The 12,146-nt window shown below is 35.6% G+C and overlaps 1 protein-coding gene across 7 annotated transcripts in view; it reads right to left on the bottom strand.

The window, feature by feature from the left end:
• Nucleotides 1–10,780, bottom strand: part of stx8 (syntaxin 8) — a 44,351-nt gene extending 33,571 nt beyond the window's left edge. For 6 of the 7 annotated variants that reach the window (XR_004948418.1, XR_004948420.1, XR_004948419.1 and 3 more), the window contains exons 1-6: nt 10,625–10,780; nt 9,615–9,714; nt 9,427–9,521; nt 8,889–8,999; nt 5,448–5,581; nt 4,064–4,156 (exon numbers count right to left, since the gene is read on the bottom strand). Coding sequence is in view for 2 of the 7 variants with exons in the window: in XM_024289710.2 (XP_024145478.1) it covers nt 4,064–4,156; nt 5,448–5,581; nt 8,889–8,999; nt 9,427–9,521; nt 9,615–9,714; nt 10,625–10,641 (550 nt within the window). In the remaining 5 variants the exon portion in view is untranslated. Of the gene's footprint in view, nt 1–2,554; nt 3,246–4,063; nt 4,157–5,447; nt 5,582–8,888; nt 9,000–9,426; nt 9,522–9,614; nt 9,715–10,624 lie in introns of those variants that run through there. The other variant, XM_036213478.1, reaches the window with a different exon arrangement.
• Nucleotides 10,781–12,146: the final 1,366 nt, after the last annotated feature.

Below are 12,146 nucleotides of genomic sequence, written 5' to 3'. Positions count from 1 at the left end.
AAACCTGTTGTTTTCTAGGACATAGTTTCTGCAGTGCAGTAGGAGTTCATCAGAAATTCACCTCCGAGTTGTGGTCGGGATCATTGCCCCAGAGTAAGCCTATGCTGATTTCCCATCAGTAACATGACGTGAGGTTCATGGCTGGTGAAGCACCAACATCATCGGTCAGATTTACAAACATATGAACCCTATAGAGCAGCTTCTTCAACATTTAATTGACAACAGTTGAAGTGTGCTGTTTAAAATTTTCTTTCAACATTTTTCTTCCATTTACAAAATGTAGCATACAATAAAAATCACCCAAACTGTTATTATGCACTTACTTTTACTAATAAATGAAGTCTGTGCACCGCTCCTTCTGAAGAAACACTGGAATAACCTGTTTATAGAAGTCTTCCTTTTTTTCTTCAGTTTTAAAAGTCTCTCGCATCTCCACGAATTCCTGAGTTTAGACAAGTAATCCTCTCTAAGAAAATGATTCTAGGCAATAATAAAGAATAACTGGATGGCTGTTCTTAACTTGCTACCGTGACTCTATTTTTCTTTAGCCGCTGTGTCACAATCTCCGGGCTCACCAGCGCCCTCTGCCTTCAGGCATGCGTACTGCAGAGAGGTAGGTGTACTACCAGCTAAGACAAGGAAAACGAAGACGTATGGGGATCTATTTGTCTGCAAGAGGATCCTTTGGAATGGAGCAGCGCGGGGAGCTTGCAGCAAGCCGATTTCACTTTGTTGGCAACAACAACAACCGTTTTCCAACAGCATTTTTGAAACAAGAACATGTTTAAAAAAACACCCAAAACAGAATTTTAATTGGAGTGAGACTCTAAGAAATAAAATTGAAGAATTATCTGTAAGATGAAACTATTATTTGTGGAAACTCTAAATGTTGTAAAAAAAAAAAAAAAAAAAAAAAAAAACTTGTTCCAGGTTCTGAACAACTCCATTGTTCTTCCCTGCCACTCTAGACCTTCTCAGACAAAAACAAAGAAAAGTCATCAAACTAATCTGAACGTTTTAATAATTTTTCATCCCCCGTAATGCGTCTTTATATGAAACATGTGGTTTTCCTTTGCACCTCTTGCATTAACTAAAGTATAAAAGTGTCCCATTTAAACAGAAGTCAAATCCAGTTTGAGCAAAACATGAAAATTTCCTAAACGTTAATAAATAAGCCGCTATCTATTTGTCCTAATTGGAAGAAAACTGGCATGAGTTGATGTTAATGCTTCAGCACCAGCAAATCAATTGACTTCTGATGAATTTTGATTTTTGCCTACCAGACATATTTCATAACTATGATTAAGAAACAGGAAGTTTCATCAAACAACACTGTGAGGACTTAATCGCGACAACACTTCAATAGAAATGTTGCTGTGAGTGAAAGATGGTTATTGTACAGGAGGAAGCACATAACTGTTCTGTTCATAACCTTCCACATTTGACTGCATTCTAATCCACACAGAGGGAAGTCATGGAGGGCTTTGGGTTCATGTCTAAATCTCTAAAAAGGCTCATCTTTCCTGCAGACCTGATCCAGAATCCTTCCCCAAAAAGGAAACGACTGCAACCTCCACTGCACTTTGGACAAGAGCGAGACCAGCAGCACGGCTACAAGGAGCTTAATCTATTTATAGGAAAACACAGCAACAGTACAGCGATCAGAGAGAGAAGGAACCCCACAAGACGGGAAACCGGTGGAGGTTATGAATGTCAAGATCAGCAAGAATCTGTCCTTTTTATTCAATTAAATGAGTTTCTGCTGTGTTCATGAACTACTGTAGGAACTCTTCTCTTTATGTCACGTTTCTCGTTATCTTTGATGGCACCATTAGCAAAATCAAAACAGCTCCTCAACAAAGCAATGAGAAGTCATGTGAGTAACAGTTTGTCATTCAGAAAAACATCAGGGCAAAACGGAAAACCTTCATTAAGGGGTGTAAAAATTTATTTTAATAACAATTTAATTCATATCTTAATTTGTGGTTGCTGATACAATTCATAGTGAATTTTAGTTCATTTGACCTAAAATGGATCCAGGACATCTTTAGCCAAAAATTCAACCAGATAAATATCTGGTACTGATTAAAGCAGGTGAAATTTTCTAGATTACTTGTATTTATTGCAAGATAATCAAGTTAAAATTAAATATGTGTAATAAAACAAACAAGAATTCATGGAAAATCAATTTACATTTTAGTTTCATTAAGTTCAGTCCACTGTTGGTTTCTACATCAAAATAATACAAATGGAACATTATTAGTACACTCTGTATGGTCACATGTCTTTGCAAAAGAAAAAGTGTGTTTCCACACACTGGATTGTAATTATGGGCTGATCATTTTTTTACTTCATTACACATGTATTGTCCCCTGTGATTGTCCTATTTTTGTTAAAGTAAAATAAAACAAGGGTACCTCAATCCAAATGGTAACAATATAATCAACTCATTTTGTATGAAATGATTTTATAATGGTATAGGTCAATTGGATTAACAGTTTGACTCAGACAGATTGATCTGGTTGGATCGTAGGAATATAAATTGATTCATCGATTAAGTTGGTTAATCATTTATTGTTACTGAGTGTGGTCCAACAAGCCAAGCACAGACTATTCCTGCTTTTCAACTTCAAACCAGGAGACTTTGCGACATCATGAAATGAAGTTTGGTTTATGTTGTTTTAAGCATGGGAAAGGAAAAGTATGAGGATAAAATAGACTATTTCGATTTGTGTGTGCTTAATTCTTGATTTGTAACTTGATTTGTAGTTTGTGTGTAACTTTGGATTTGCGTGTAAATAATTCTTCATTTTTGACTCATACAATACATTTTGTGCATAACTGTGATCACTTAAAAGTGTGTGTTCACATGTACAAAATTATAAAATACAAAACATAATTTAGAGAACTTTAAATGACAGCAGCTTAAAACTAACTACACAAACAAATCTTTAAAAGTATGCACAAATCACTTGATAAACACAAAACTGCATGACGCATAAATGCTCCTAGAAGAGCTCCATGGCGAAGGCGCTGGCAGGGAAAGCGCAGCAGCAAGGGAGCGCTGAGAATAGAGAAACTCTTTGTGTTGAGTGTCTAAAAAACAAATTTAGACTTTTTTATATTTATTTTTGGGCATATCTATTTAAGAAAGCGGCAAAATATCAAATTTTCACCAGATATTTTTCATACACATTTTTTCAAGTTAAATTGAAGACTTGAATTTCTCTGCCTAATTCCCAGCCCTATGGACGAAGAAAAAATGAAATCCTTGTCAGTAAACAGAGTAAAGTAATCAATGACAGTTCAAATTTCAGCAATTAAGTAGATGAAGAAGGACAGCTGTAATCAGTGGTTGGCTGATTAAAAAACTTTAGACCAGAACAGTTATATGGAAAAAGTTTTAAACGGCACAATTTGTAAGACCAAGATATCACAATTTAAGACTTTTTTTTATGCTTTTTAAGGCCAAAATTTTCAAATTCAAGGCTTTTAAGACTTTTTAAGACCCCACAGGAACTCTGTTTTTTGGGACTTTTCACCTTTAATGGTGAGAAGGATTTCTTACCATTTTGTGTATTGGGAATTTAAAAAAATGGAAAACACTAAGCATAGCAGTACAGACAATAATCCATCACTGACTGAAGATAGAAAAAGAGCCAGAGGCCTAACACCAGAACTTTCTGTCAAACACAGGGCACACTTACACTTCATGGTTGGTTTGACAACTGAATATTCCAGGAAACATTTTACCCAAAAAAGCAACAGACATTTACAGACTAAAATGATGTTTAACAATAAAGGAAAATTCTATTATATGATTTAGTTTGGGTCTGCGACAAACTTTTTTATTAGGATTTATTTACAATGTGGGATATTTCACTGTTACCACAGTAGGAAATGTCATAATTTGTTTCAATGTACTTAAAAATGCACAGAAAGAGTACTTTTTTCTGCAGGGAATAAAGTTTAAACTTGCTTGTAAAGTTTACTCTCCAACAAAGGACACAGGGTGAGCTGTGCCACTGTGCAAAAACCCACAATAGGAGGAATTGATTGTTACCGTTCTGTTCATCCAGCTCATTGCCGATATCCTGACCCATTATCTTCTGTCGAGTGATGACCGCTGCCAGCGCATCCAGACCCGCATCCTGGGCTAAAAGAAGGAAAAGAAAATGACATGAAGAATGGAGCCAGACCACAATGAGGAGCGAAACACGACATAAAAGCTGACAAATAGAAGAAACGCTTTTAAGGGACAATTAAAATAAGGATTTTAATAAAAAAATTGAATCTGATGGAGAGGAAATCACACAAAAAAGGCGGCATGTGTGAGAGTTTAACATGCTTGCTGCCACAGGAATTTTGTTTCACCACAAGCACAGGCACTCAGCGTTACCCAACTTCACCCACAATCCCACTGGGGTTTATCGGGCGCTGCTCCCTCTAAAGTGGATTCTCTGATCCTAAACAATGTTTGAGCTGATGCAGTGAAAAAATACCACATGGTGTCAGGTGAACTAACATCTGGTGGGAGTGAGTCCTGTCACGGCCAGAAAATACAATAAAGAAGTAATAAATGAATAAAAATTTTGCTTCATAATAATAAATGAATTAAAAAAATTAGATGGACAAATTTACCCCAAAATTCCAGTTATTCAGTTAATCCAACATCATACTATCAGAGAGATTTGACAGAGCTACTATATCTTTTCAAGTGTCATTTTTTTGTGTTCTTTACATTTTTTTAATTGAAAAATATGTTTATAACCTTATAATACCGGTACATTCTGTTGAGCATTCCAATATTTTTACTTTACAAATAGAAAAAGACATCGTTTTAAATTGGTCTGAGTAACTTAAAGTTAAATCCATTGACAGTCTATGGTTAAATCCCATTCTATAATTTCCATCTTTAGAAGTGAAGACAACTTTTACAAACCTGTTGGTCATTCTTGACTATAAACTTTTACCATCCTTGGTAAAGTTTGCAGGTTTTTCGGTCTATAAAATTCTATAAGTTTAACTTAATGACTTTAAAGCTCATGTTAGAGCAACTTATTGGAAAAAAAGCAAAATTATTTTCTGTTATTTTGTAATTGAAATCTTCTAGCATTAGGTATAACATTTTTTTAAATTGATCCTTTATGTCTGTAACAGTGCAGGATACATTTTAAAAAAGCTAAAAAAAAAACAGTGACTTTAGAGTTTTCTGTGCTCTGATGTTTTATTTTTTTAACTACATTAGTCTGTAATGTCTTATGCTTTACCTTGAATCGAATCAAAGATTAATTTTACCATCTTAATAAAGTGCAATGTCAGATTTTGAAGATGATTTATTAACAAAAAAAATAGAATTCTCCTGCAAGTTTGATCCCAAAACGGTGTTCAACATCTGATAACACTACCAAATGGAGCAAAGAAAGTCCTGAGTAATACTCACTTACCATCAATAATTCTTTGCTGTTGCTGCTTGATCTCTCCAAAGCTCAGCCCCCTGGTCTCCTCTGATTCATTGATCAGCCAGGGGTTACCCCCACCGCCTCCACTGGCTCCTGCCCCTCCACCCATCAGTGTGGACCTGTGGTTCACAATCAAACGTTAGGCAACAGTAAAAAAACAAAGCTGCAACTTGGAAATGTGTTTGCTTTGTTTGACATCTATAATTTTCAATGCATGGATGTTAAAAGCTATTCGGACGCCATACTCACTACTTTTTTTGTTTTTTAAATGGAAGATATAACATCACAAAGTGAAAACTGAATCAATACCAACATTTTCTCGATGTCTATTTGTGACTCCACTGTGTTCTGATGATGAAAATGTGGATAGTTTGTTAAAAAAAATACATTTAAAAAAGTTTTTTCCACAATGCATTGTGGTCTATATTCTCTTATATGGTGAGCATCGATGCACACTGGTTTTTCGCAAAGACTTCTGGGAAATTTCTAGGACACTCAATTTTGGAATTGTAGATTTAGACAGCACTGCAAAATGGCAAACGCACTATATAGTGCACTATGTAGTGCGTAGTGATGGAAACTGGACATCACTTTGTGAAATTGGTGACATCATATACAGCTTTTAAATAAAAGAAAGAAAAGTAGTCAGCACGGTTTTAAAATCCAGGGAACTAGATAGTCCTGCACTCCATCGTTTTTTAGAAGTTAGGGAGGGAATTCGGACATAGCGTTAGAGGACTAAATAAAAGAAAACTTCTCTCTGCTTCCCCAATACATGTTAGGAGTTCCAGTATTTATTCAATTATTCCATAAAAATGTGAACTAAAATGCATTTGTGAGGCTCCATGTTCTATTATGTTTTTCTGAAAGTGCACTTGAGTCACATTTTGTTCTTGTGTAAAAATCATTTCTTCTTAATCACTAATCTGGTTTATTTTTATATGACTCAATACTTCTTACATGGTTGAATACGGGAAATATATATATATATATTTTTTTTTTACAAATACTCAACTGAATTTTTAACACATTGAACTGAATTCTACTAAAATGTCAACATGTTACAGAGAAACTTCCTCAGAATATCTGAAGTTCAGATCATCTGCTGAGGAACAGCACAGCTAACCTGAACCACACGCAGGTTAATCCCAGACTCGTGTTTGTGGCGTCACAATGAACACCATGGTGTTGATTCCCTCTAAAATAAAGTTCTCTCAATATAAAGTGAACAGAAGTTTTCATAATCATTTCATAGGAAACTATAAACAAAAGTACCCTTTAAATCTTCTGGGGATTACAGCTAATAAATGTTCCAGAAGAACCGTGAATCACAGCACAGGTGGGCTCAGGCTGGCGACATCAGAGCGAATCAAAGACATTTTTTTAAACACGTCTGATTACAACAGGGTCATAAGCCAGACGTGCACTTCCTCCGTGCTAGCACCTTTTGTGTGAAAATCCAATTAGTCAGTGAGTGGAGAGCACCAAAGCCAGTCAGGCACATCTTTTGGCATCCTCAACCCTCTCGACTGTCACCGGTGGGGCCTCAGAGCTCAAGTCGTGACTGAGTGACTCGGACAGGCCCGATTTTAATTAATTACAGCAATTTCCTTCGCAATCAAATACAAAGGAGAGGTTGGAGAATAATGGAACAGAGGTGAGCGCCGAGGGCAGCGTAATGAAGCCAGCCTTGAAAAACGGGCGCCACATCCTTCCTTGGCTCAGTCTGAAATGGAGATGCTTGGAATTTATTGTTTTAGGGGTAAATCAAAGTCCCTTCAGCAACTTTCATGCCTTTCCTTCTATCCAAAGTTCTCACCAAAAAAGGGGCTTAGATCATCCAACCATGGCCAATCCATCCACTCCCACATTCTGTCCTCAGACCACACAGTGGGAAAAGGTCCACCGTCTACCCTCAAATCCAAATTACCCACCACATATTACCATTAAACTTCACTGTGCAAACTGAAAACCATATGACCACATGATTACAGTTTTCCAAGCTAATGTATTAACAATGTCATTTGAGGTTTTTTTTCCTCACAGGAGGCTTTTTATGTAATTGGATGTGTGGTCTGTAAAAAAAAAGATGAAAGCTGGTGCAAAGCACCACTAAGTAGATCAATCTCTAAAGCAAAGCTTGTGAAAAGATATCAGAGGAAAGCCTGTCTGAATGAAGGCAACATGAGTGTGTTTTCAGACATTTCTGCTGTCATTTCAGTTTCTGCGAGAAGAAAATCTCCATCCAAATATTATTCACTGTTCAAGACTTATTTTATTGCATCCTCTGTGGCCTTCAAACGATCCAAATTCACAACCAAAGGTGCCCTCATTAATCTCAATTTCTCTCTTTGTATCATTCAGTTTGGAAACAGAGTCAGAGTGTAGTAAAGTTGTGAGCGCTCTGCATCACAAAACGCACTTTTGTAATATTTGACCAAAAATGTATCTTTTTGTTCAGATGTTTCAGATTCCAACGTCATTTGATTTAATCTTGTTTTAATGACAAAAACATATGGAGGAAAGAAGCTGTGTGATTTATTAAAGGTTTGATGAGTTATTGTCTTAATTTTTAGTTGGTTTAAAGCTAATGATGGTTCAGATTTGTTTTTTACATCCAGTTTATGCATGACTCGATTAGTCGACTAATCAGGTACTTGTGATTAAGACATAAGAAAACAAAATATTATCCTAGAGTTCCTCAGAAACCTGACTAAATCTGATGAATCAGTGGTTGTAACTGTTTCATCATGATTTAGGGGGAAATTAATTTAAAAATGTTGTATAGACTAAATGCCAAAGTCCAGCTGCTCATAACTGATATATTTATATAAAAAATGCTCTCAGGTAAATATGACACATAGAACTGGAAACTTTAACAAGTTATCTTTTAAGGTTTATTCTGGCATTTTCACCTTAGTCATAATATTTTGTCATTTTGACTTTTTGAATTAAAATTTGATCTTAGAATCCAGTAAATGATGGAATAAAATACAAAAGAAACCAAACAATAACTGCATATTTACAACAATATAAAAAAAAGTAATATTTAAATGATAATATCCTAATTTATAAAAGGTTGACACTTGAAGTGTCTCTAAGACCTGAGTAATCATTAGTCCAAAGCAATCAGAACTAATGTAAAATAATTATCCACAAAGTTGTCAGACTGGCAGGAAGGAAGTCTTTCTTGTGTGACACACAAAGATATCACAACCCATGGGTCTGAAAGACTTTGAAAGGTGACCGGCAACATTTCATTAAAGCGTAGAGCAGAGCTTGTGACCTTTTTGGTCAAAAACCAATAAAAGTAGAGGAGGATTTGTTTATTTTAATTAGACAGCTAGTTATATTAATTAAATCAAAAGCTAAAATTTTAGAAACATTGTTGATAAAATTCCTGCATTGTTTTTTTTTTCTTTTTACCTGGAGGGCTCGGGCTCTGTGACGTCTCCTCTGAAACTTGCATTGAGCTGCTTTTCTTTGGTTAGCAGGTCATCAATAAGGTTCTGTCTTCTGTCAGCTTCTGCCTGCATTCTGATTTGAGCTTGTTAAGAAAATTATAATATAAACTCCATCCTTTGGAACAGACAAAAGTTTCTAGCATTTCGTACATCGTCCTGACTACCAGAAAAAAAAAAGTCCAGTCAAACATTTTTATTTAATCAACCTAAAACTACAATTCCCAGAGCCCCATCCCTTCACATTTAGTATCAAGTCTCTCTGTAGATGCCAAAAGGAGTGAAGTTGGTAGATATTCAGGTTTAGAAATATCTTCTGCAGAGGACAAATGTGCATTCCTGGTAGACAGGAGGATTGAGTTTAAGGTTCCTTCTTTTGCGTGACTCTATCTCCCTCTGTAGGAACTTCAATGCTACTGCAAGCTGAGAAATATTCTAGGAATGATTCTAATTCAAATCTCATGACTTTTAGTGCTTGTGTAATTGTAAAATAGAAAGGATACATCCGCCGTGATGAAGAGGCTCGCAACAAGCTCTCTTTTAGCTGGGCAATATTCTGCTTCAGCTTCTGGAGTGATGCCCGTAATGTCATGTTTATCTAAAAAAAACAAAAACACAAAATATAGGTTTTTGTAACACAATTGAACAAAGTGATGTACTTTACATTAAATATGAAAATACTAAACCGTACCTTAGCAGGGTTCCCCCCTGTTCTCTGCTGTCTGTTCCTCTCATGGATGTTTTCTGCTATTTCCTGTGCTAGGCGACATGTGGCATCATAATTCTGTAACCTACAAGATAATGAAAGACTCAATTTAATCAAAGTCTCACCACTTTACAAGTGCATACAACACCACAGACAAACCTGAAGGATGAAAATTAGGGTACTTTGACTAAATTCTGATGTTTAGGAAACATAGGCAAGATGCAACATTTTGAACAAACATTTATTTACTCAGGTGGTTTCAGGGAGGAGATAGAACAAAGGCGGAAGACTTAAAGTGCTTAGAGAGTGGGAAAGAGGTGAAAAAGCCAGTGCAAGCAGGGTGAAACTGATGGAGAAAAGTCTGATCTGTGACAAAATGAATGTAAAAATGACAGGAAGTGGTGTAAAAGTCTGTGGTGAGAGCAGTGTTGTTTATAAGGAGACTGAAGATGTTTAAGTTCTCTTTGGGAGTGAATCAGTACAGAATTCCATTCCTAATCAAATCAGAGATGAAAACATCAGAGAAACAGTTCATGTTAGATGTTTTTGGAGATAAACGCACGAAAGAAGATTGAGAGGACGAACATAAATGAAGTTTAAATTCCCCATGTCTCCACACCTATGTAGAGCTAAGTCTTCCTCGTTTTACAAACCTGTTTAAACGTAACACAATAATGTTTTGCTTTCGTCTTTTCCCCGTGGCTTTGTCAAACAGACTTTTTTTTAGCTTTAGTTTGTTCAAAAAGTAATAGTGTGAAGGGAAATATATAAACATATGTCAAACTGTCATTACTATATAAAATACCTGTCCTAAAATTAAAAAATAACTTGTCTGCTTAACATTTATGCAGCTATGTGTTTGGCTAACCTCCTCAGGAACTAGCTACCGGGAAAGCTAATGGCTAACAAAGCAGTTTATAAAGATAAAAACGGCATTTTCCCAGAAACTAATCAGCATTTGACCTCTTTGGTTAAGAACACAAAGCATTTCCTACCACAGGTCTTGAGACATTGTGACAAAAGTTCAATACAAAGGATAAATTCCACTGAATTTGGTCGTAATCTCCCAAAAGTCGCTTGTTTTGGTAGTGACGTCACGACTACGGCAAGCGGTGCGCTCCATTTGCGCACTGACAGCCGCAAAGAGAATTCATGAAGGTTTTCCCCCAATTAGATATGAATATGAAAAATATGCTTATATTATTGTTTTAAACATTTTTTAATCTATCAAGTTATTTAATTATTGTCTGATTCTGGGCAAAGTTTTAAAGACCGACTCTGATCATCTTTTTGTAAAAACGTTCACAGTGGTCTTTTAATGATTTCAGAAGCACACTGAAGATAAACTAAACGAAACTTTATTTATTAGGTTGTTGTTTTAGAAAAGAAATTACAATTTCTTCTTTTCATTAATTTTTCCATATCTATAGGTCTTTGTAAAAGTCATAAAGTTGGTAAAACAAAGAAGTAGAGAATAGTTTGAGCTGAAGTTTAGCAAACAGAGTTTACTGGATCACTGATAAATAAATAGTTCTATGCGGCACTTTGTCATCATATTGTAACAAAAGGACTAAAGTGTAAAAACCTATTTCTGTGTCTGCTTTTTTACACTTTATATACTAAACTTTTCCTTTAGTTAACAGTTAACAGTTTGGTCATTAAGGAAGGCCAGTTAATCAAAGGGTATCTCCTAGCAGACTTGAATACTAAAAGCATATTTTAAAGTCCCACTCCAATCATCATTTGATCTATTTTAAAAGCATTCCCAGTGGTATTTAATTATGAATATGCCATTTTAGACTAAATAAATACATAAAAATCGGTGTAATTTTCTAGGACATAGTTTCTGCAGGAGTTTATCAGAAATTCACCTCTGAGTTCCGGGCGGGACTGTTGGAAGTAAGGCTCGTATGATATCCCATCATCCCTTTGCTTAAACTCTCTCCCACTAATTACAGCCCCTTACAACGCCATGCTAATGTTAGCAGTTCAACAAAAATGATTAGCAATATCAGATATATTCAGCCGTACAGTTTTGAGGTAGACGCCAGCTCGGATGAGGTAATCAAAGACGTCCATGGATCTATTTGTCTGCAAGTGGATGTATCGGAATGAGAGCCATTTCACTGGCTGTGTCACATACAGAGCTTTTTCAAACAGCATTTTTTTCAACTGATTCATCCCAATTTGAATGAAGAAATACCCAGAAGTGCAGTTTTAAATTAAATTTAAATTATTTTATAAATGTCCCCCATCATGAGAAAAATGCTACAAGAACATGTTAAAAACACCAAAACGGTCCTAGTTTTTCCTAAAAGTGTGTGGGGTTTACCTTCAAACAACTGTCTATAATTGGATTGATATAAATGAGTTCAACAAAAATTAAAGCTTTTATCCCTTCAGGCTTCAAAGGTTCCTAGTGTATACGTTGTTTTGTGAATATGTGTAAAACAAATCTAAAGAAGTTCATGTAAAAGAAAAAAATGAATATTTTATTCTAAGCAGTGAAACAACATT

This window comes from Oryzias melastigma, linkage group LG1 (genome assembly GCF_002922805.2).
Source record: "Oryzias melastigma strain HK-1 linkage group LG1, ASM292280v2, whole genome shotgun sequence".
Taxonomy (NCBI): Eukaryota; Metazoa; Chordata; class Actinopteri; order Beloniformes; family Adrianichthyidae; genus Oryzias; species Oryzias melastigma.
This window is presented reverse-complemented; position numbering and strand designations above follow the sequence as displayed.